Below are 25924 nucleotides of genomic sequence, written 5' to 3' on the forward strand. Positions count from 1 at the left end.
TGCGGTTGTGGTTAAAGTTGGCGGTGCTGTTGTGGGGGCTGCTGTTGTGTTAATTGTAGTTATGGGTGCTGTTGTAGTGGCTGCTATTGTGGTGGTTGTAGTGGGCGCTGCTGTTGTAGTGGCTGCTGTTGTGGTTAAAGTGGGCGGTGCTGTTGTTGGGGCTGCTGTTGTGGTGGATGTAGTTGGGGGTGCTGTTGTGGTGGTTACTGTTGTGTTTGTAGTGGGGGCTGCTGTTGTCGTGGCTGCTGTTGTGGGGACTTCCGTTGTGGTGGTTGTAGTTGGGTCTGCTGTTGTAGTGGTTGTAGTGAGGGCTGCTGTTGTTCTGGCTGTTGTTGTGGTAGCTGTAGTGGGGGGTGCTGTTGTGTGGGCTTCCGTTGTGGTGCCTGCTGCTGTGGTGGTTGTAGTGGGTGCTGCTGTTGTGGTGGTTATAGTGAGGGCTGCTGTTGTGTTGGCTTCCGTTGTAGTGGGGGTTGCTGTTGTGGATGCTTCTGTTGTCGTTTTTGTAGTGGGGGGTGCTGCTGTTGTAGTGGGGTTTGCTGTTGTGGTGGTTGTAGTTGGGTGTGTTGTTGTATTGACTGCTGTTGTGGTGGATGTAATTGGGGGTGCTGTTGTGGGGGCTGCGGTTGTGGTTAAAGTGGGCGGTGCTGTTGTGGGGGCTGCTGTTGTGTTAGTTGTAGCTGGGGGTGCTGTTGTAGTGGCTGCTATTGTGGTGGTTGTAGTGGGGGCTGCTGTTGTGGGGCCTGCTGTTGTGGTTAAAGTGGGCGGTGCTGTTGTGGGGGCTGCTGTTGTGGTGGATGTAGTTGGGGGTGCTGTTGTGGTGGTTACTGTTGTGTTTACAGTGGGGGCTGCTGTTGTCGTGGCTGCTGTTGTGGGGACTTCCGATGTGGTGGTTGTAGTTGGATCTGCTGTTCTAGTGGTTGTCATGAGGGCTGCTGTTCTTCTGGCTGTTGTTGTGGTAGCTGTAGTGGGGGGTGCTGTTGTGTGGGCTTCCGTTGTGGTGCCTTCTGCTGTTGTGGTTGTAGTTGGTGCTGCTGTTGTGTTAGTTGTAGTTGGGGGTGCTGTTGTAGTGGCTTCCATTGTTGTGGTTGTAGTGGGCGTTGCTGTTGTGGATGCTGCTGTTGTCGTGGTTGTAGTGGGGGGTGCTGCTGTTGTAGTGGGGTTTGCTGTTGTGGGGGCTGCTGCTGTGGTGGTTGTATTGGGGTCTTCTGTTGTGGTGGTTGTAGTTGGGTGTGCTGTTGTATTGGCTACTGTTGTGATGGATGTAATTGGGGGTGCTGTTGTGGGGGCTGCTGTTGTGGTTAAAGTGGGCTGTGCTGTTGTTGGGGCTGCTGTTGTGGTGGATGTAGTTGGGGGTGCTGTTGTGGTGGTTACCGTTGTGTTTGCAGTGGGGGCTGCTGTTGTCGTGGCTGCTGTTGTGGGGACTTCCGTTGTGGTGGTGGTAGTTGGGTCTGCTGTTGTAGTGGTTGTAGTGAGGGCTGCTGTTGTGGTGGTTGTAGTGAGGGCTGCTGTTGTTCTGGCTGTTGTTGTGGTAGCTGTAGTGGGGGGTGCTGTTGTGTGGGCTTCCGTTGTGGTGCCTGCTGCTGTGGTGGTTGTAGTGGGTGCTGCTGTTGTGGTGGTTATAGTGAGGGCTGCTGTTCTGTTGGCTTCCGTTGTTGTGGTTGTAGTGGGCGTTGCTGTTGTGGATGCTGCTGTTGTTGTGGTTGTAGTGGGGGGTGCTGCTGTTGTAGTGGGGTTTGCTGTTGTGGGGGCTGCTGCTGTGGTGGTTGTATTGGGGTCTTCTGTTGTGGTGGTTGTAGTTGGGTGTGCTGTTGTATTGGCTACTGTTGTGATGGATGTAATTGGGGGTGCTGTTGTGGGGGCTGCTGTTGTGGTTAAAGTGGGCGGTGCTGCTGTTGGGGCTGCTGTTGTGGTGGATGTAGTTGGGGGTGCTGTTGTGGTGGTTACTGTTGTGATTGCAGTGGGGGCTGCTGTTGTCGTGGCTGCTGTTGTGGGGACTTCCGTTGTGGTGGTTGTAGTTGGGTCTGCTGTTGTGGTGGTTGTAGTGAGTGCTGCTGTTGTTCTGGCTGCTGTTGTGGTATCTGTAGTGGGGGTTGCTGTTGTGTGGGCTTCCGTTGTGGTGGCTGCTGCTGTGGTGGTTGTAGGGAGTGCTGCTGTTGTAGTGCTTGTACTTGTTGGTATTATCGTCGCGGCTGCTGTTGTTGTATTTGCAGTGGGTGGTACTGTTGTGGGGGCTGCTTTTGTGGTGGTTGTTGTGGGGTGTGCTGTTGTAGTGGCTGCTGTTGTTGTGTTTGTAGTGGGGCCTGCTGTTGTGGAGGATGTAAAGTGGGCTGCTGTTGTGGTGGTTGTATTAGGCGCTACTGTTGTAGGGGCTGCTGTTGTGTTTGCAGTGGGGGGTGCTGTGGTGGGGGCTGCTTTTGTGGTGGTTGTTGTGGGGTGTGCTGTTGTAGTGGCTGCTGTTGTGGTGGTTGTAGTGGTGGCTGCTGTTGTGGGAGCTGCTGTTGTGGTTAAAGTGGGCGGTGCTGTTGTATTGTCTGCTATTGTGGTGGTTTTAGTGGGGGCTGCCGTTGTGGTGCCTTCTGCTGTTATTGTTGTAGTGGGTGCTGCTGTTGTGGTGGTTATAGTGAGGACTGCTGTTGTGTTGGCTTCCGTTGTAGTGGTTGTAGTGGGCGTTGCTGTTGTGGATGCTTCTGTTGTCGTTTTTGTAGTGGGGGGTGCTGCTGTTGTAGTGGGGTTTGCTGTTGTGGTGGTTGTAGTTGGGTGTGTTGTTGTATTGACTGCTGTTGTGGTGGATGTAATTGGGGGTGCTGTTGTGGGGGCTGCTGTTGTGGTTAAAGTGGGCGGTGCTGTTGTGGGGGCTGCTGTTGTGGTGGATGTAGTTGTGGGGACTTCCATTGTGGTGGTTGTAGTTGGGTCTGCTGTTGTAGTGGTTGTAGTGAGGGCTGCTGTTGTTCTGTTTGCTGTTGTGGTAGATGTAGTGGGGGGTGCTGTTGTGTGGGCTTCCGTTGTGGTGCCTGCTGCTGTGGTGGTTGTAGTGGGTGCTACTATTGTGGAGGTTATAGAGGATGCTGCTGTTGTGGAGTTTGTTGTGGGTGCTGATTTTGTGGTTACAGTAGGAGAAGCTGTTGTAGTTGTTGTTGTACGCACTACTGTTGTGGTTGTAGTGGGGGATGCTGTTTTGATGGTTGTAGTGGGTTCAGCTGTCGTGATGGTTGTAGTTGTTTCAGCTGTCGTGATGGTTGTAGTAGGCTCTGCTGTTGTAGAGGTCGCAGTTGACATCATAAAAATGCACCCTGTATTAATAAAAATAAAAGGAATTTGAATCTCATCAGTACTTTTCGTCAATACTTAATTATGTTGTTCACATATTTTTATTGACATTAATTTATATTAGAAAAACGTATTGTTAGTTTTTTTTTTTTTTTGGAAATTCTAAAATGCATAAAGTATGGCTTGTATTTGTTTACTTATACTTTGCTTAATAACTGCCTTACTAACGTGTTTACATAAAATGTATTTTAAGGTAATATAATCAGAAATATGCTGTGAATTATTTTCCTGGTATGCACCATTTTTATTCTGTTTTTGCTGTCAATTCAATTCATTTTTCCCAGCTCCAGGTGCGACTGGTCTGGGGCGATGGGACTAGTCTTCTCCTCTGATCTTCTCCTCTCTCCTTCATGACTCTTTTCTGTCCCCTCCGACCTCTCCTCACTCTGTTAATACCTTTGAATCTCATGCAGTCCAACTAACCTCTCCCTGTCAACTCCTGCTAATTGTACTGTACCGTCCCTCTGGGCCTCTCGCTCACTTTCTAGATGAACTCGACTATCTACTCTCCTCCCTCCCCGCTCTGTCTACCCCAACTGTCCTGTCAGGTGACTTCAATATCCATCTCTCCAACTCCAGCCACTCTGCCAGATTCATCCCTCTCCTTCACTCCTTCGACTTCTGTCTCTCTCCATCCCCTCCTACCCACAAAGCTGGCCGTCAAATGGACCTCACCTTCTCCAGGGCCTGCTTCCCCTCCACCCTCTCTGTCACCCCCCTGGACCTCTCTGATCACTATTTCATCTCCTTTTCTCTTTCTCTCCCCTCTCTCCCTGCTCCTCCTACCCCCACTGTCACCTCTCGCCGTAACCTCCGCTCTCTCTCCCCCTCTGACCTTGCCTCCACTGCTCTCTCACCTCCTTCCTATCGACTCCTTCTCACAACTCTCTGTAGACTCTGCTACCTCCACCCTCTTCTCCTCCCTCACCTCCTCCCTCGACTCCCTCTGTCCCCTCATCTCCCGACCTGCCCGCCCCTCCCCTCCCCAACCCTGGCTCTCCTCTGCGCTCCGCTCAGCAAGAATCACACTGAGATCTGCTGAAAAGAAATGGAAGAGAACCAAACTCCCTGCTGCCTTAGACCTTTACCGCACTCTCCTCTCCTCCTTCTCCTCTACTCTCTCCTCTGCTAAATGTACTTATTTCCAATCTGTAATCCAAGCCTCCACTAACAACCCACGTAAACTATTATCTACCTTCTCCTCCCTCCTAAACCCTCCCCCCCTCCTCCTCCCTCATCTGTCTCCTCTGATGACTTTGCCTCCTTCTTCTCTTCTAAAATCTCAGATGTCCGCAAACTCTTTAACACCTCTCCCTCCCCCGCACACCCTCCTGCTCGAACCCCTACACCCACTGCATCTCATACTAACTCACCCTCCTTCTCCACCTTCTCGCCCCTCTCAGACTCTGACCTCTCCTCCTTGCTCCAGGGTCACAAACCCACCACGTGTGCCCTGGACCCCCTCCCCACTCACCTCTTTCAAGCTGCTGCTCCTGCTCTACTTCCCTTCATCTCCTCCCTTCTCAACACCTCTCTCCTTTCTGGTCTCTTTCCCTCTGCCTTCAAAAAAGCCTCTATCACTCCCCTCCTCAAAAAACCTACCCTTGACCCCACCTCCCTCCAGAGCTACCGTCCTGTCTCCCTCCTAACCTTCCTCTCCAAAACCCTCGAGCGGACTGTACACCGCCAGCTCTCTGCTTTCCTGTCCAATCACTCTCTGCTCGACCCTCTCCAATCTGGCTTCCGCGCTGCTTACTCCACTGAAACCACCCTCCTGTCTGTCACCAACTCTCTAAACTCTGCCCGAGCAGCCTCTCTAAACTCTGTCCTAATTCTCCTCGACCTCTCTGCTGCCTTTGACACTGTCGATCACTCTATTCTACTATCCTCTCTCGCTGACCTGGGAATCTCTGGCACTGCTCTGGCCTGGTTCTCCTCCTACCTCTCCAACCGCACTTACCAGGTGACCTGGCGTGGAGCAACCTCCACCCCTCGCCCCCTCTCTCAACAGGAGTCCCCCAAGGGTCAGTCTTGGGTCCTCTCCTGTTCTCTCTCTACACCCGCTCCCTGGGCCCCCTCATCGCATCCTATGGTTTCTCATACCATTTCTATGCTGATGATGCTCAGATTTTCCTCACCTTCCACACCTCTGACTCCACCATCCCTTCCCGTATCTCTACCTGTCTGTCTGCTATTTCCTCCTGGATGCACTCACATCACCTCAAACTCAACCTCTCTAAATCTGACCTCCTTTTCTTTCCATCCTCCTCCTCCCCCTCCTCTGATCTCTCTATCTCTGTTCCTCTGGAATCTACCACACTCTCCCCCTCTTCCTCCACTAAGAACCTCGGAGTCACCCTGGACCCCTGCCTCTCTTATTCCCAGCACATCTCCACTCTGGCACGCACTTGCCGATTCTTCCTGAGCAACATCCGAAGAATCCGACCCTTCCTCACCAACTACGCCACCCAGCTCCTGGTCCAGGCCTTAGTACTCTCCCACCTAGACTACTGCAACTCCCTCCTGGCTGGCCTCCCTGCGTCCGCCACCCGTCCGCTCCAGCTCATCCAGAACTCCGCTGCTCGCCTGGTGTTCTCTCTGCCTCGCTTCTCCCATGCAACTTCACTACTCCGCTCACTCCACTGGCTCCCGATCACCGCTCACATCCAGTTCAAGACTCTTGTACTAGCCTACAGATGCCTTGACCAGACTGCACCCAGCTACCTCCAGACCCTCATCTCTCCCTACACCCCCACTCGACCTCTCCGCTCCGCCTGCACTAGAAGACTGGCTCTACCTCCTCTACGCTCCCCTTCCTCCAGAGCCCGCTCCTTCTCCACCCTCGCCCCGCAGTGGTGGAATGACCTTCCTACAGATGTCAGGACTGCCCAGTCCCTGACCACATTCTGGCGCCTCCTCAAGACTCACCTTTCCTTCCTTAAATGTGCTTTACTTGCTCTTATCTGCCCCCTATTTTACTGCATTTAATCCTGTACTTCAGAGTACTATAATCTGCCAAGTGTTTAATTTGTAGTATTTTGTATTTAATTATATCCTGATGTAACTATCACTGACACTGTTATCTGCTGTATTATTGAATTGTGATTTGTCACACTTGTACTTACTTGAACCAAAGTCATTGTATTCATCATTGTATTTATCTTGCCCTTAATTGTATTATTACTTGCACTGTGATTCTTGAAATGTATTTGTTTACGACTGCAAGTCGCCCTGGATAAGGGCGTCTGCTAAGAAATAAATAATAATAATAATAATAATAATAAATTCCTAAGACACTATCCCCGGAGCATCACACATACAGTCGTTCATGTATCCTCAACCAGAAAAGGAGGAAACGGCTCTTCGGATTTTGATCCCCCTCAGCTGACATATTCCTGTATATTGTTATTGTTATGAATAGATGTATTTTCAAAGATCTTTATACATTTATAAATGCTTGATTGATTTTTTTTATACCAAATTCTTAAACCAAAGTGTTATCACTTTTACTTTTAGAAGTGTCATCCTTTTTGTACTGAAGGTTGAAATAATAATAATCCAGATCTATTGAGCCCTACCTGCTAGGAGGACCAAGTGTGTCACGCTTCTTGTCCTCATCTCGAACTCCCAATGTCAGCTGCTCACAGAGAAGCTTTATTAGGTAAAAAGAAAAACATTGAGACATAAGAAACTCTGCACCCAACAAACAAAAGCACACATGATCACATACCCAGGGGCGTGCGCAGGAATAAAAACGGACCGCTATGGGGGGCTGTGGCAAAGTGCCCCGCCCCTGTGTGCATTTGTGTGTTCTGTGTATGTATGTATGGGTGCGTATGTTAATGTTGGTGTATAGATTGGTACACGGGATATAAACGGGTCTGTGTTTCACGTGTGTTTAAAGTGTATAATTATATTTAGGCACGAGGATTGCACATCACGCACGTGCATTTAAAATATAATTATACACTTTAAACACACGTGAAACACAGACCCGTTTATATCCCGTGTACCAATCTATACACCAACATTAACATACGCACCCATACATACATACACAGAACACACAAATGCACACAGGGGCGGGGCACTTTGCCACAGGGGCACATTAAACAATATATATAGGCCTATATATAAAATGTGTGTGTGTGTGTGTGTTGATATGGTTATATAAATAAATAGCATTACATCGCCATTTCAATGAAAGTCCATATGCTGTGGAGCTTTTTAACACTGAAACATCTTTCTGCAGTTGCAACTGTAACAGGCAGCGTGGCCAAAAGCACCAGGTGGAATACATCAGGATACAGAAGTCCCAGGTCATGTTCTTTACAGACCTTCATTAGTTATGGCAAAGACATTCCATTGTCCGATTCCCGAGCATTAAAATGGGCTCAGTGTGGTGTACAAATAAATCGTACTGCATTTCAGGAACTCTGCATTTAAATTCTTGATTCAGATTCACAAGTGCTTTCCCTTTAGTATATTAACAGTTTTCAGGTTTTCAGTTTAGCATAAAATAGCATAATTTAAAAAATGTGTGTTTTTTCCACTAATTGTATTACTGCAGCTGGACTCAAGCATTAAGGGGGGGACAAAATCCTACTAGGTGACTTCAACATTCATGTTGACTTGCCTTCTTCCCCCCTAATGACTGACTTCAACATGCTTCTGGACTGTCTTGGACTCTCTGAATCTGTCAATCTGCTCATCACCAGGGGTCTTGATATCTCCAATCTCTCCATCTAAGATATTTCTCTCTCTGATCATTTCTTAATCACTGCTAATGTTAATCTCCCTGCTCCTTCCTCTGCTACTGATATGGTTCTTGACAGCAACCTCTCCTTTGATGCCCACATCTCCTCTGTGGTCAAATCTTCCTTCTACCATCTCCGAAACATCTCCAAAGTCTGTCCCTACCTTTCCCTCCCGGATGCGGCGATACTTTGTCATGCATTTGTCTCCTCGACTTGACTACTGCAATGCTCTATATTGTGGTCTCCCGACACGCACCATAAACCGACTGCAGCTAGTTCAGAATGCCGCTGCTAGGATCCTTACCAGATGTAAAAAACATGACCACATCACCCCCCGTCCTTCCCAGCTGCACTGGCTACCTGTAAAGTTCAGGATTACTTTCAAAACTCTCCTGCTCACCTACAATGCCCTTCATCACACAGGTCCTGAGTACCTCCTCAGCTTGCTGACCCGCTATGTCCCTGCCCGCAAGCTGAGCTCCTCTGGCCTGCTTGTTATCCCAAGCAAAAGTGCACCACACTTGGAGAATGCTCATTTAGCTTCATGGCTCCGACTCTTTGGAACTCTCTCCCAGCTTTGGTGCGTGATGCTCCCACCGTCACTCGCTTTAAATCAACTCTCAAGACCCACCTGCTCTCTCTTGCTTTCCATGCTTTTTAAGCTTGATATCTCCTATTAGCTGCTGTGTTGCTGCTACTGTTTCATGTATTATGCACTTCCCACTGTATTTAATGTATTATACTTTTTTTTTTTTTTTTTTTTTACTGTATATCATGTATTATGCATTTTTCTGGATTTAAAATATTATGGATTTTCTTGTTGTTACTGCATTTTGTAAAGTGCTTTGTGATGGTGGTCGACTATGAAAGGCGCTATATAAAATAAAGATTGATTGATTGTAGCTTTTTTTTATTTACAGTAAGCCCAATATCAGCCCTACAGTCATTATACGCTATTTATGCAGATTTGCACCTACAGTAGAAAAAACTTCCATTGGACCTCACTAATTTCACTGCAGATGTGTTGTACATTTGTCCCTCTCACATAAGGCAGTAGTGTGGAGTAGTGTTTAGGGCTCTGGCCTCTTGACCGGAGGGTCGTGGGTTCAATCCCAGGTGGGGGACACTGCTGCTGTACCCTTGAGCAAGGTATTTTACCTAGATTGCTCCAGTAAAAACCCAACTGTATAAATGGGTAATTGTATGTAAAAAAAATAATGTAATTGTATGTAAAAATAACGTGATATTTTGTAATAATTGTAAGTCACCCTGAATAAGGGTGTCTACTAAGAAATTAATAATAATAATAATAATAATAATAATAATAATAATATATTAAATTATATTATACCATAGCATTAACAAGCTTTAATACTACCATAGAATCAACCCGCACCATCTACAGAACCTCTTGTCACGTATTCATTTTAAATAAAAATAAAAAAGTTTAATTTTTTTTTTTTATATATTTTTTTATTGGACGCTTCTCGTCCCCCCTGTTGAGAACCACTGGGTAAATGTGATGGAGTAGCTACTACAACACTTCAGATTGGCTGCACATATATAGGTTACTTTGAGCTGCTGTGATCACAAGTTTTTGAAGATTCTGATCAATGTGCATTAAAGATTGCTAAATGACAAGCTTGGTTTCTTCTTACCCAAAAAGCTGTATTAACAGCAGTCAAAGTTGTTATAATAGTGGAAAGCAATAGTGGAGGCTTAGAGTAAATTGTTGATGCTCATAACATCGATATATATTGTAACTCCTGAATGTGTCTAAGGCTTTTGCACTGCAGTGTGTATATAGCAGTGGTCCTCAAAGTGGTGCCCACAAAGCCAGGCCATCGTGCCCGCGGCAGCTGTTCTTAAATTATGGGTCGTAGCGTGGGAAAATAAATAAAGCTTTAAACGCGTTTTCCAACAAAAGCGTCACAGTAGTCTGTTGACAGTGCTGCTAGCTTATGCTGTGTTTGTACATACTCGACTTTTTTTTTTTCCCTGAAGGACCTCTGCAATAGGATCAACCAATTGAATATCTGCATTTTCTCTGCGGTAGCCCAATCATAAGTTAGCTGGGTGGGACATAAACTGTGTCTCTTTTAGTTGCAGGTACTGACAGTAAGTTTAACCAATAGGAGAGTCACATATCTGCCAAAGTTAAACGCAACTGTCCAATCATAAGCAAGCAGAGGCCGTTCACGGTATTCGGCATGAAAATTGAAGGCAAATGTTTTTTTTTTTTGGGGGGGGGGGGGGGTTTAAATTATATTCTGCGAGAACTGCAATACTGAATACTATTTTTTCTCTGAATAATGAGATGAGCTTTATTCACACCGTATTTACTAAAAGGCAATAATCGTAGCGTGCACCTTAAAGTGAGCGATAATTAGTTAGTTTGGAAACCGGGCTTTAACCACTGAGAGGCGCACTATTTAAACCTATTTTTCTGGACTGAAATCTGTCTGGCATCATGGAGGCATTACTTGCATTACAGTTTCCATATAGAGCAATGCAAATTAACTGTAAATAACAGGTTATATTAAGTGTGAATAACGTGAGTTAATGTTATAATTGCTTAGATTTTATTTTATAGTTCATTACATTGGTACAAATAAGACAGGAGACAAAACTATGAATTATCATTTAAAACAACCTCCTCCACTAGGATTTCTAACTCCTCTGCGTGCAGTTTTAGTTTGCATTGCCTCTGCCTGTCCTGAGTGCTGTGTCTGTTGATCACTCATTTTCAGTCAATGTAAGCCAAGGACCAAAAGATATGCCTGGACTGCTGGGGCTTTTTATATCACAGTGGTCACGGGTAAGTCTTGGACATTACCATGCACATTAAATTATCGCTCACAATACATGTAGTGTGCACTCTACGGTATGCAAATTAGCTAAATAAATGTGTACATAAAAAAATGTGTGCTCTCTTAGTAAATGGGACACAATTTAGATTTATGGTGCATGTTAGGTTCGCTACTTAATGTGCACGCTCCAGCTGCCCCTGCCCCATAACAAACGACGTCTCTGATAGGTAATAAAACTAGCTAAACCAATTCATTCCTAATCTGTTCATCATAATAATTCTCAAAACATGTTTGATATTATTAAAAAACAATAAAAAAAGTAAATTAAAAGTAATTCCCAGTATTACTTTATTATATTTGTCATTGTTTGTAATTATTAGAAATTATTATTATTATTATTATTATTATTATTATTATTATTATTTATTTCTTAGCAGACGCCCTTATCCAGGGCGACTTACAATCGTAAGCAAAAACATTTCAAGCGTTACAATACAAGTAATACAATAAGAGCAAGTATTAGTTCGGATACTTTCAAATAACTATTTTATTATTGTTCTTTTGTATGCAAAAAGATAATAATATCATGCATTATAATAAGCTAATAAATATTGAATTTAAGCAATCAGGAAAGCTTACTGGGCATTTGTCAAATATTTTGAAATACAATCTTCATGATTAAAACACCAATATCCAGGGTTGTTACCTATAGCTACAGGATGACAGTCTTAATACATATATATATATATATATATATATATATATATATATATATATATATATATATATATATATATATATATATATATATATATAATAATAATTGATCAACAAATGTATATCTAACCTTTCTTTAGATCTAAACAAAGGACCATATCCAACAGACACCACTGATGAATCACTGACACCATGTAGAGCTTTGTTTGTTACAGTATTGGTATGGAAGAAGCACAACCAATTCAGTGTGACAGTGCAGGTCAGTACAGGACAGCAGGATCCAGGACAGGAATCCAGGATATTGAAGCGACCTTAATAACACAATACTAAAGCCCCTTTCACACTGGCATGCTCTACCAGCCCAGGAATTTGTTTTAAAAATCAAGAAAAATCAAGAATAATAATGTATTGAGTTACTGACCTGTTTCTCCTTGTTATGTAGTCCTGCAATTGTAATGCTCTTCTTGACAGGTGTAAGAGTACACTCAAGACAACATCACAATAGGTGTTGTGGTTTTATATATCGTTGTTATTATTAAAGTGGGAGTGAACAACCCTGTTCCTAACCAGCCCCTCCCACCAACTAGGTAACACAAATAATCTTCTAAATTGGCCACTTAAAAGAGTTTTTGAAAATACATTGTTCTATAACACCTAATACTATACAGTATATACAGCTATGGCCAAAAGTTTTGCATCAACTATAATTTTACGACTGAGATATAATTCAAAACTAAAACTATATGAACATAATTTAGATATGTTATTTAACATTAATCAAAGAAACTACAAAATAATATTAGAAGCCGTAATAGTAGTACAGTATTTCATGTTACATTTCGAAATGTCACTTTTTTCAGTTTGTGTCAGTTTTTCGTTAAGTACATCGAAAACTGCAAAGCCATATGTATTTCAATATGTTAAAGTAACATAATCCAGCAGGTTTCATTCGGGTTTACGAAGCAAAATGAGTTAATTCTATAGGGTGATGCAAAACTTTTGGCCATAGCTGTATATACACACACTGGCAGTCAAATGAATGGTGTCACCAGCCTTGAAACAGAATGCCTATCGATGGGATATTTATTACCCCCTCAGACTCCTTAATACATATTGTGATCTTCCTGAATCGCTAATCATCTCCTCAAAAAATATATGCAAAATATTTAAATGACCAAGCCATCTCACAAGTGCAATGTCACCCCTAAATGCAATCCATTTTGATCCCTCCTTTCTCGCTAAATATCTTCCAAAATAGATAATTGCATTCTCTTAAAGATTCTGTCCCACAGGCGCAGTGGTACCCCAATTGTTATTAATTTACTACCAATGCAGGACCACTGTGTGGGACAACATTTCTTCATTTTACCCCAAATTGTATGCATTGCTAACAAATGTTGTTCATTTTTTGTCATTGCTCAGTTAAAATGTATAACTAAACTAAAAATAAATAAATAAATAAATACAATTAAAACTTGTTGTTGCAAATGTGAAAAATATCATAATTTTCTTTACATTTTCTTGAAAGTTAGTATTTATATTTTAACAGTCAATTTAATAAACAGTACCAAGTCTTTATTTTTTTTTCTTTTTTTAGCATTCACTAGTAAGCTGAACTGTAATAATTAGTTTGCATTATGCATTATTTTAAGTAAAAAAAAACAAAACACTTGCATCCTTTTATTTCTGTGGCATGTATTACTTGCTAATCCAGTTAAAAATGTTTTTGAATCTTAAGGAATCTTAAGGGTCCTTTTTATGTAAAATGCTTTAGACTGTTTTTTCTTAAGCAAGGTTAGATGCTAACCAACTGGTTTCTTAAGGATTTGGAAATGGTTTGTTTCATTTAATTGTATTTAACTGCGAAATATGGACCAATTCGCCATTTCACCAACATGGAGGATTTCTATAGAAAATGATCTTCATTACAAAAAATGCAATTAAATGCTGCCATTATTGTCAGAGGCAATGTGATCAGGTATTGTAATGCCATGTTAGAACTTACATCTTATCAGAATATAAGCAAGGTTGAGTATTGGGAATACTGAAATAAGGAACCTCTATGAAACATCAAGTGCTGCAGAAAATGTTGGCTCAGAAATGAGAAGCCCATTGCTAATAGTGAGGAAAATATAAGAACTAGGCCAATATATGGAATAAACCAGCTTGGGAGGGGAAAAGCTGGTACTGTTGCTTAATTGGTAGAGTCCTGGCTTCAGAGTTACAGTCGCTAACCTGAAATACGGTGTCAGTTTAATAGATTTCAGAAAGTTGGTTCTCTCTTGAGAATGAGGATATTCCATGGTCTGTTTTAAAATGGGGAGGGAAAATAACTGAAGAGACTTTTCTGTGAAAATACAGAAACAAAAACAGAAACTTGGAAATGGTTTAAAAAAATCAGCAAACTGTCATTTAAAGTAAATTGAGATTAAATAATTACAAGACTATTTAGAATTGTCTTATTCAGTCTTCTAGAATCATGACAAAGCCCTTATTTTAAATGTTGCCAACTGGTAGTAAATGTTGCCCATAACAATCATTAATGGTGCAGTCTTAAAAAAAAAAAAATCCAAGGTGATTCAAAACTGTTGACCATAGCCATCGCCATCGCTGTACAGTCTGCTGTGGCACAAAGCTAGTTTTGTAGTGTTAATGTTTCTTTTCGGAATAAAAATCAATTTTGCTAATGATATCATGTGTTTTTACACAGGAGAATTAGGAGAGCAGGGTCCTGCCTCTTAGGGTGTAACCCATTAATACATTTCTGCCCAACCCCTAAGGTCATTAAATATTCTACATCTGTTTAACTTTGCTGGTATTATTATCTCCTGTCATCTGAATCTGATTTGGAACCTTGTATTTTTTAATTTGAAGCACACCCTGAACACACCATTTTGAAATTCCAAAAATACTTATTATCAGCATATTTAATTTACATTATCACAGTCTACATTTGACATTTTCAAGTCATCCAAATATCACTGTTAACTCTGCGGTACTGATTTCTCTTGCCATGGCTCTGTATTTTCTGTGCTCGCAAAATGCCTTTACAGATCACTTGCTTTTAGAGTAATGATAATTTTCAATTAGTTTTATATGCCTGAAAAACCTTTACTTACACTACCTTTATAATACACAACAGTCAGGTTTTTAAAACGCACTTGTCATAGAGAACCAGAATAAAAAGTGTGGCGAGTACTGTACCACTTGTACAGCTTTATCCACCACTGATACATCTACGTCTTGCTAACCTCAGGTTATAATTCAGCCTAATAAAAGGAAGCTACAGCTAATGCCTCCATATACCCCTGCGTCCGATCCATACTCCATACTGACCCATATGTGTGGGAAGGCTGTTCCATTCAATGGGTTTATAACACTGACCTCTGAAGAGTTCTTGGTTCATCTGGAAATCTAACTTCCAACTGCTCTGCCACACATAGAAATACTTAGATTGTTATTACAAATAGCAAAATAAAAATAACAATCTCCCTGTGATCTATGATGATTCAGTATGCAAAACACTTTTTCACAATAGCCCTCATTAAATAAATAAGCACTGGTATTGATCATTAAAGCTTTCATTGTGCATGTAAATTAAATCTGGATTTACAACATTTAGAAGTGCCTCATGAAGTTTGTGGTTGGTGTTAAGGCTTTTTGTGATTAAGAGATAACTTGTTTCTTTTTACAGACAAATTTGCATGGATGGCATGTCAATTCAACTGTTACCGAAACCACTTGTCATAATAAAATGCATGCTGGTAGCAGCTATATGCATCAAATGACAATACAGTAATTCCATTATAAGTGCAGAGCTATTTATAGCTCTCTCCACAGTTCTTGTTTCAAAGGTTTATTTCTTGATTATATACAAATTGTAAGAGGATCAGAAACAACGATTAGTTAGATATTATCAGTCCTGCAAAAATCAGTAATCCAAGCAGGGGCAGTCCCCACTTGTTCAGATGGAGTCTAATCCACCAAAATCAGTGACCAAAAGGCTGATGCTAAATAGTATAGTTTCCATCTACTGTATAAGGCAGTATGTTTTTTAGAGACAACTAGAAAGTATGCTTTCTGTGAATTATAAAATATTTTAAAAACAGCAACAAATAACTTAGTTGTAGTATTTTGTATTTCATTCAATCCACTGTATTGGAAGTACAGAAATAAATCACTCTGTTATTTACTGTAGGGTTTTGCTGAAAAATGTTTCTTACTCATTTCAGAATTTTATTACTGTCAAACAGAAATTGTGCTAATGCCGATTTGGCGCAAATAGATTTGAGAATCTAGTCTATATTGTACTCTACATATTTTTGGGGGTGTATTTTAAAATATTACACTGACAATAAACATAACCAGATCATGATGTACATTACACAGTTCAATAAAAAAATCCCTGGCTTATTTTAGGGTTCATGAATAATGAACAAGCAAACATTGGATTTGCTTTCATCTACTAAAAGAAAGAATGTCAGAATTTCATTGTAAAAAAATAATATTTACATTACAAATAACTTGTTCATAGCTGCTTACCTGTTAACAAAAGACAGCAGACTGCATTTCTGCTTTGTACTGTAGGCACAGGTTATCCCATGCAACAGTTCATATATGCTGTTATAAATATTTAAGTTATGAAAAGTAAACTTTTATTTTCTAAGACATATCAAAAATGTTTTTTTTTCTTTACAGTGTATCGAAAATATGCCCTCTGCATTTGTGAAATAACAACTACAATTCCACATACTGTCACTAATTACAGTGCTTTGACTTTCAAAAGTGCATCAAGTTTCTGCCTAAACTGGGAGGACTGAATTAAAAAAAAAAAAAGAAAACTGTCAAAACAGAAATCACTTGCCAGCTTCACTGGCAAAGCTATGTTGCTTGTACAACCCTTCACTAGTAATTGAAATACAAACTTGTAAAGCTTGTTGTTTCACCACTATTTACTTAACACGGAGCTCTGCTTGTGTGAATGATGAATGTAGTTAATAATGAAGTAACAATTGTCGTAGAATCTGCTGTTGTTGTTGTGTGAATAGGGTATTTGTTATTGGATAGCCTAGCCTTCGTCATAAAATATAGGCTACTGGAAATGCACATTTAGTCCTTGAAAGTCTGAAGTGACCTTTGATACCTTGCATTGTTAACTAAATAGAACCTTTGAGTCAATGCAATTATTCTTGCGTCTCAAAATCTATGAATGCGTTTATACTTTTTTCATGTTTTTAAGTCCATGCTGTTAAAGTGAAACGTGGTATGGTGTGGCTGTGGTTTGTAGTGCACAGATGTAGAGGTGATGCAGTGCTCAGAAACAACAGTCCAACAATGGTTCAATGGTAAATAACAAAGCTTTATTAATGGCTTTTAAATAATAACACTGACTATACACAGTAATGTCTAAAGTCAGTAAAACCATGGGGTTCAGTCCCGAAATGATAATAATAATAATAAACACACACTTTAAAACACCTACACGATCACCAGTCCAACAGTGAGTGCTCTGGGTGCAAGTTGTGTTGTGAAACCCAGACTGCACTACAGTGGTGCAGTGCAGTCTGGGTTTGATGCTGGCTTAACAGCAACTGCTCCCGGATATTTAGCTGTCTACAATGGCAAAACAGTTAAACAGACAGACAATAAACACTAAACACTCACGGTTTCTGGTTACTCCTCCAGGTCATTCTGTAACCATAACAGAGGAAGAGATTGCTCGGCCACATCCCCTGATATACCATCAGTCCCACCCTCTACAGTAGCGAGTCCAATCACGTCTCCTTCAATCCATGACTGACACCTCGCCTACCGTATTAGGGCGATGACTTTGGATATTGTGGCTGTGCCCCCTTCCTGGATGGCCGACTTCCAAATGACCCTGGAATGAACTGTAAAACCATCCAGTCCCGGGCACACAGTTCCTGTTAGATTCTGATTCATTCGCCATCTGTCACATATGTAAATTAAATATTCAAGTAATGTTACGGAAAGGAAAATGTAACCAAGAAAGTACATACAGTACTGTATATATGTAGATTATGTACTTCCCTAGACACCTACATTGTGACTGGATATTTAAAAAACATGTTATTGCCGTAATTATGCCCTTTAGAGGCATCACACCTGCACTTTACCATTCAATATTAGTAATCCTTGAAAAAGCATTCGACCAGTTGAGATACAAGTACAAGTTTTCAAAGCCAGGTTTTCAAAGTGTCTAGCAGTGATTTATTAGACATGGCTGTAAAGGCCTTTTGTTGACCTGAATGTATTCAGGTTGTTTTTAGATTCCACAGACCCTAATCTTGGAATGCTTTACTCTATCTCAGGTAGGGTACACCAAAATGTATGTCAATCAAACAAGGTGTGTAAAACCATTATTTTCAACTGGGATGGATTTTACCCTTGTCCTTATTGGGTTGAGTAGAAAATGCCCCCTCATTTAATTAAACAGCACAGTTTAAAAGTAGAATGGGAAGGGTTTTAAGAATATATATTATTCTCTAACCATGAGTCATTCATGTGATTTTGGTTTCCAAATCTTGTCTCTTTTCTGATTTTTTATGACATCTTTGAGTTTATTTAAAAAAAAAGTTTAAAATGAGCAACATTCATAGCCACAAGCCTACCTGCTGAATACCATTTCAAATAGTCGTGGTTTAATATCCCACCTGCAGGGCTTTCTGCAGGCATCCTCAATGTGAGACTAAAGCTTAGTGTGAGACTCATGTCACCTACACTTGTGCAAGCTTCCCCACTGACCATTATGTTAGGCACTGGCTTAGTTAACTGCTACTGTTACAGGGTAGCAATTTTAACACCCTAATTTCATATTCAATTATTGTATAGGCATTTATCAACGATAATCAATGCATTGATGTTTAATTTTTCAAAATAAACAAACATTAGGTTTTTTTTTGTTTTTTTTTAACAGATCCAATAAATAAAAACACTGTTGTGCATAATAGTTAGACAAAAAGGCACAACTTATATTCAAATTAGAACACTTCCGATTATATATATAACAAAAGAAAAACAAAAAGGTTTTAACAACTGAAAAGAATATGAGTGCGTCAGCATCAGCTGTCACTTTAACACTATAATAATATTTTTAAAAAATACTATATTTTAACAGAAGTAATTGCTATCTGAACTATGGTTGTTCACATTGTATGTCCAAAAGCAAAGAAAAACATTTAAATTAATCTCACAAATACTGACTAATTTAACTATCTACTAAATTCAGTTTCTTTTTATATAGCCTAATATTGCCATATAATCCAATCGCACATGCTTTGAAACAAAAGAAGGTAATCGGTAGATTTAATAGTTTTTAAAAAAGTGAATACTTACAAAATAATAATTTAAAAATCTATAAACAAAATTAAGTTACATATATATTTTTTTCTTTTGCATTTGCTGAGTGAGCGAGCAACGGGAGAGCGAAACATTTAGAATCAAGAGGTAGGCGTGTATAGCTCACCTTTGAACCGTGAGCACCGTCGCTGCCTTTATTATCAATGCTTTCCTGTTAAAAATGTATACTAATGGTACGCATTTGCTTCTTTACAACAATAACAAAATCCACATTTTTTTATTGGTCTAAATGCGTACCTGTGAACCCCTGTCTAAAAGTCTTTGTCTGACCTGCCTGGCACTTGCTAACATTCTGGGGTGTTCTGTAGTGTTCCGCCACAGACATCCAATCAGAATCACATTTTGAGGATTCAAAATTTTCGCTCAATTACAGTACGAGCACATTTTAAAGGTACGATTATACCTTCAGCAGGGGTTGTGGGGTTGAGCAGTGGTCTCAGTAACCAAGCTGCTTCAGTGGATACCCGTTGGCCTTTATCAACCAGCCTCTGAGACTCAGACTGTCATACCGCTGAAACGCATGCCACCTGCGAATTAGCGTGGATAAATAAGTCATGGGCTGAGCAACGATTGCTTGCATAAACATTTCTGATGTAATTGTTTGCATTACAGATCACACACTACTTGCACGTTGACAGAATAGGTCCCCTTACGATTTACGTAGAGGTGCCTATTCTGTGTATCTTAGTGCTTGCTACAGACAAATGGTGTGCTCTCCGCAGGTTTCCTTCCAGGTCAGCCTGAAGCAGGTGGCAGATATCAGTGACTGTCTGTAGAGGCGAAATTGCTGCAACATTGTGTCAGACAGGCTCAGAAAAGACAGATGACTTTTAAATATAGGGACGTCTCCTCCTCCACTCTTTGTCTGGCCACGTAGAAATAATAATAATAATAATAATAATAATAATAATAATAATAATAATAATTATTATTATTATTATTATTATTATTATTATTATTATTATTATTATTATTATTATTATTGTTATTTAGAAAAATCACAGTACAAAGTATCACATTATAAAATATTACATTAATACACTGCATATTTCTTTTTTTTCCCCTCTCACTGTCTTTACTTTGCCATGGTAGTTTCACCGGTATTTATAGTCGACCAGGTAATTTGCGCACAGTTTAGACCTGTTTTTCACATCTGCTGAAACGCAAACACTAACGCTGGTGATGGTTTGCTAAATCGGTACATTAATATTTAAATGAGGACACTTCCCAAGTTCAGCACATGTCAAGCGCTGACGCTAACTTGCAGAGTGGGCACAATAACACATGTTGCTAAATCACATAGGTGGTCAAAGTCTGTTTGCCCACACGTGTGCCTGATTCTGATTCTCTTTAAAACATACTTATTTATTAAAAGCAGAACAGCAGAACTGTATAGAAGGCTAACTAATAAATACTCGGAATAAACTATACTCGCCATAAACTAGTTTTGCAATCAGTAATTTCACACCCTGCTAAATCCAGGATACTAACCTGAAATAGGTCACTATTGCAGTTCAATAGACCTTTTTAAACCATGTAACACACCCTATTCACAATGCCTAAGCAATGTACACTCACCACATTTAGAATTGATAATTGTGAATGAAGAGAATGGCATTGGCATGATTTCAATGTGTGGTGATTGCTATTAGTTAGGTAGAATGAATTGGGCATGAGAGGGGGGTGTACTATCGTGGTAATCAATTGTTCAATGTTGTTAATACTGTACATTACTACACTTACATGCACAATGAATAGATCGTTTTGCAATTGATTGTTTTAAGTGCACAAGTTACATGCCAAACTCAATGGGGTTTGGAGGTATCAATGCTTCTGAACCTGTGAGGACTTGAATCTGATTAAACCCCCAACCAATTCCAGCCCCAAAATGCTTTACATGCAAGATATATGAAGGATTTGGCAATGGATTCCTCCAACAGATACTGTAGCTTGAATCTGATAAGTTCCCATTGTGCATGTAACATGGTACATTGGTTCCAATGAAAAAATGCCCTCACTACCCTGGTAGCCATGGTAACTTTTTCGTGGTAAATTTGGCATTCTTGTTGTGTTTTTTCTGGTTTAACTAGATTTGGTGGCATTCCACTAGTTATGACAGCTAAGCCGACAACAAATGTTATTGCTAGTGGGAATATAACAGAACAACTGAAGTTGCACAAGCTGAAGGGTGGAGAGGGTTTTCAATGTTACATTGTTAAACTTGAAAGGTTATGTAGCAGAGACTCATGCCTCAAGCGTGTGTGCTTCACCAAGAATGCCATCAAAGATCATTCTAAGAATGCATTATTTTATTATGCTTTTCATCCTAATCAGTTGAAAACAATAAATCTAATAAAAAAATAAAAATAAAAAAAAACAGTTTGGTTATTCTTACTTTTGGGGCCTTCAACCAATCTGACAATATTTTTTAATATAAATATATCTTTAAAATTATAAATCACAATAAATTAAAGTTTTTAATCTTCTTCACATTTATATCCTAAAACATGACTGACCGTAGTTGCTGTAAGTTCATGTGTACAGGTGACACGGTTTCTTATGATATAAGAGTGACTTCCTGTGAGTACTTTCTGTGGACAAGATGACTGCGCAGGGAACCTGCCAGAGCTAAGAAAGGCATTCTTCAAAGCATTGTTCCATAGTATAGCCCAGGGGGAGACAGGAACCCACCTGCCCTAAAACATCTAATAACATATTTAAATATCTTGAACTTCTAATGGAAAACACTTGAGATGCCTTTGCTGTAATTTATCAGAAAGCAGTTTGCAGTACAGTCCATTTCCATCAAGAACCAGTGTTAGATATGTCTATGGAGGCAACTAGATCTGGAGAGCAGCTCCTGAACTCCGATGAAAGCACCTGCACACAGTAATTGCAAACCTCATTAAAATCTAAGGGGCAGAAAAGAAAATGAAGAAAATTAAAGCTAGTTGGAATGGGTATGAAAAATATCACATTTGCTTAGAATCAATTTCTATGATTTTCTGTTTCAGTCATCATATCTTTTTAAAATGCCAAAGATTAATATCTGAGGTTGCTTTGAGCTGTAGGGTCGACTCATGCTGGCTGACATCTGTGCCAGCTAAGTTGCTGCTGAGTTTTATGTTTTATGTTTCACGTTTTATGATTGATGATGTGTTTTTTGTACTTATTTATTGTGAGCCTCTTGCCAGGTCGTCATTATAAATGAGAGTAAATAAAGGTTTGGGTTGATTGATTGATTGACTGATTGATTGTTGATGGATTGATTGATTGATTGATTGATTAAAGCACCCTGTGGCCTCCATAGAGTTCTCATATTCACAGTACAGCTGGTACACCCAGTGGAGGCAGAGTGTTGCAGAGGGGCAGGTTAATGGTTACACCCTGGTGTATAAACTTATATACAGGGTAGATATAAATAAACCCCCCCTTAACACAGTCTAGGGTTTTGTTGCAGACCACCAAAGAATGATGCCTGTTTATAGTGGGGCACTATGAATGAATATGATTAACAATATCTTTGGCTTTTTTGATTTTGAGATGAAGGCTGAACAAACAGTCATTTTTGGTAAAAGAAAGCTGAAATGCAAATGAAATAAATGTGGTGTGCAGTTGTGTAAACAAACCCATGGAGCACAAACAATTGTTGTTCAGTTTTTTATAGCTCTTTAAGAACTCCTTGGTCATCTATATCTATATCCATTGTATTAACGTATCCAACCACAGTTTTCCATTTGTTAAGTTGGGTGTTATTGAGAGTTGTCATATGACACACAGCCCCATCTCAATAGCAATGTGTCCAACGTCACATTTATTAAACAAAGACCCATTGTTTCATCTGGCACTTCATATTGAGTATCCATGGAGCTGTTTAACCAGAAAAGCATCACGAGTAGTTCAACGCGTGACGTTTGAATGATTTTAAGCAGGTGTTTAAATAATCCAATCGGTGTTGAATATACATTTACTGTGTATGAGGTTGCAGGGAAATGTGTTTGGAATAGTGAGCTTTACTTAATTGAATGGTTGCTGCTGTATTTAGTTTATTTTTTAATAAGCTTTCAGAGTTTGTTTGTCATCTGCCTATCCTACCTATCTTTTCCAGATTCATGGAAAATGTAAAATGAGACCTATGGACTATATCCCCGTGGCCCATTTCTTACGGTTTACCAGACATCCCTGGAAAAGTGAAAGCTTCTTGCGCTTTTCCAACCGACAGAGTATGAGTTTATATGCCATCTTTTAATGTAAATTATGTACTTTCATTTTAGCGATTTAGTAGGCTATTTGTACTGCATCTGCTCTTCCGTATTTTCGCCCTCTTTGGTGTCAGTATAACCGCTGTATTTTCAGTATTAGTGTGGGACTACTGTAATTTCCAGGAAAGGTGATTTCTTATATATTCTGTGCAATGTTAAGTGAATTCTCAAGAAATTATTATAATTGTCTCATTCCTGCTCTTCCTCTACTCTTTATCGATGACAGGCTGTTTGGGTTTTACGAAACACACACTTCTCAGTTTCGTTGTTCTTTCCACGTGTAACCTGCATGTCTGCTACTGTTAATCAGCTGGTGTTAAACCGAAGAAAGACGCTGGTAGAAGCAATATTCCTCTGCTGGGAAAATAGTTCCATCAACTCATCCAGGACGAAAATGTGAAACACAGTTTTTGCAAATGCTTCAGGACCCCGGACAACCGTTCTGAAACTAGAACTGTCCTGGTCAAACCGGGACCCTTATATTTACTTATTATACAAAAATAAAATGACGTATGGCAGTAACATGTTTTGGCCCAGAAGAAGATTTCTTGAGAGTAGGGCATGGAAAGTGAGGACTTTCCATAACCCAGTGTAGCATCAGATATCGTGTATTCAAATTAAATGTTTCTTTCATGTCCTGAATTGACGTGCAAAACAGGTAAGATTTATGGAATTATTTTATTAGCTAAATCACTTCAACTGAGCACTTTTCTAGACAAATGTAAGAATATAAGAGTGATATACAGACATACGGTTCAACCCCCAGACTATATGGCAAGTGAAATCTCTACCATTCAATTCATTGGAAATCTAAATCCGGTTTTACTGTACAATTCCAGTGAATAAAGGTGTTCTAAAAACAGCATTGAGGTTGGTTCTCGGTGATTTGCAAACATTCTTTCATCATACTTCATTTGGTTTCCTTCCTGAACAAAACAATACAGACAACAGGTTTGAAATGTAAATGGCCACCTCCGCAGTGAAGTCAACTGCATTTAAATTCTTTAACAAACAGGATAAAGCAACGGCAGAATACTGCATTCACCAGACAAACAGGTACATGCAATTCTACTAACAATCTAACAATCTCATTAACTTACTCCAACAGTTTATCGTTCATTTTGATTGTCCTTTCGCTATAACCAACCCCTCGATACATGGACGGTCAAGTCAGGTGGGTTAGTCTAAACCATTAGTGTCTTAACCATTCAATAAGGAGGGAAGGGCCATTGTGCAAGTCCATGACGGAACCAGACAAAGCACAGGTTCCTTGCAAGTAACTGAAGAATGTCGCGATTTGCATCCTTATCTCAATGTTATCAACCATTGGTAGGAACATCATCGGGGAAATATCATCCCATTCATATGGTCCAGTCATTTATTTTATGCATTTTATATAAACACTGAAACTCTGTATTTACACCAGTGTCGCTTTTCACTGTCACAGCCTAGGATTGTTAGCCTTGCTTTGAGGTTGCTAAGCAGCCAACCCAGATCTCAAACCCAAGGTCTACCACATACAATCCATTCCTTCGTTAACATAAAGAAGGCTTTTCTCTTCCATGTTGAAACGTATCGGAAGACATATATAATATTCTCTGACGCTTACAGTACAGTATGTTCCCTTTGTTTTTCATGTGACAGTCTCCCTCGTGTGGCTGGCAGTGGTAAGTGCATTCAAAACTGAATTCCCTGATGTCATTGTGTAGAAAAGCAAAGGTTCTTAAAAGCCCAGGCGCCTGGCTAAATCTCTCTCGGTATGTCACATGTTATGCGCTGGTGGAAAATTGGCTCATAGTTTTGTTCGGGTATATACTTGCCCTTGGTTATGTGGAATATAAGCAGTACATTCTACAGGGTTTCTATCAGCTGTGATTCAACATTCCTGTGGTTTAATGTTCCTTGTTTCTATGTACATTTAGACAATGTTGCCATTCAAACTGGAATGCCAGTATCCATCTGCAATTTCTGCAGGACCCACCATCAACAAGCACTCCAAATACCTCAGTGAAGAGTGCTTGATGTGGGCTTTATTTACATGCACTGAAAACATGTATTCAAATTGCATGAGGGAATGCTATTGATCCACTCACCAACTCCCCGAAAGGAATTATACAGTGGCTCTCAAAAGTATTCACCCCCTTTGGACTTTTCCACATTTTACTGTGTTACAACATGGAATCAAAATTGATTTAATTAGGAGTTTTTGCCACTGATCAACACAAAAAAGTCCATAATGTCAAAATGGAAAATAAAATCTACAAATTGTTCTAAATTAATTACAATTACAAAACAGAAAATAATTGATTGCATAAGTATTCACCCCCTTGAGTCAATATTTGATAGAGGCTCCTTTGACAGCAATTACAGCCATGAGTCTATTTGGATGTCTCTACCAGCTTTGCACATCTGGACACTGCAATTTTTGCCCATTCTTCTTTGCAAAATTGCTCAAGCTCCGTCAAGTTGGATGGGGACCTTTGGTGAACAACAATTTTCAACTCTTTCCACATATTCTCAATTGGATTGAGGTCCGGGCTTTGACTGGGCCACTCCAGGACATTGACCTCTTTGTTTTTAAGCCACTCCAGTGTGGCTTTGGCTGTATGTTTGGGGTCATTGTCCTGCTGGAAGATGAATCTTCTCCCAAGTCCCAGGTCTTTTGCAGACT

At 40.3% G+C, this 25924-nt stretch overlaps 1 protein-coding gene across 2 annotated transcripts in view; it reads left to right on the plus strand.

Moving 5' to 3' along the window:
• LOC131698896 (proline-rich protein 36-like) overlaps positions 1-7241 on the plus strand; it is a 79242-nt gene extending 72001 nt beyond the window's left edge. For both annotated transcript variants that reach the window (XM_058993584.1, XM_058993585.1), the window contains exon 2: positions 3612-7241. In XM_058993584.1, coding sequence (XP_058849567.1) covers positions 3816-4976 — 1161 coding nt within the window. In that variant the 5' untranslated portion in view covers positions 3612-3815 and the 3' untranslated portion in view covers positions 4977-7241. The remainder of the gene's footprint in view (positions 1-3611) is intronic.
• The last annotated feature ends 18683 nt before the right edge of the window (positions 7242-25924 follow it).

This window comes from Acipenser ruthenus, chromosome 20 (genome assembly GCF_902713425.1).
Source record: "Acipenser ruthenus chromosome 20, fAciRut3.2 maternal haplotype, whole genome shotgun sequence".
Lineage (NCBI taxonomy): Eukaryota > Metazoa > Chordata > Actinopteri > Acipenseriformes > Acipenseridae > Acipenser > Acipenser ruthenus.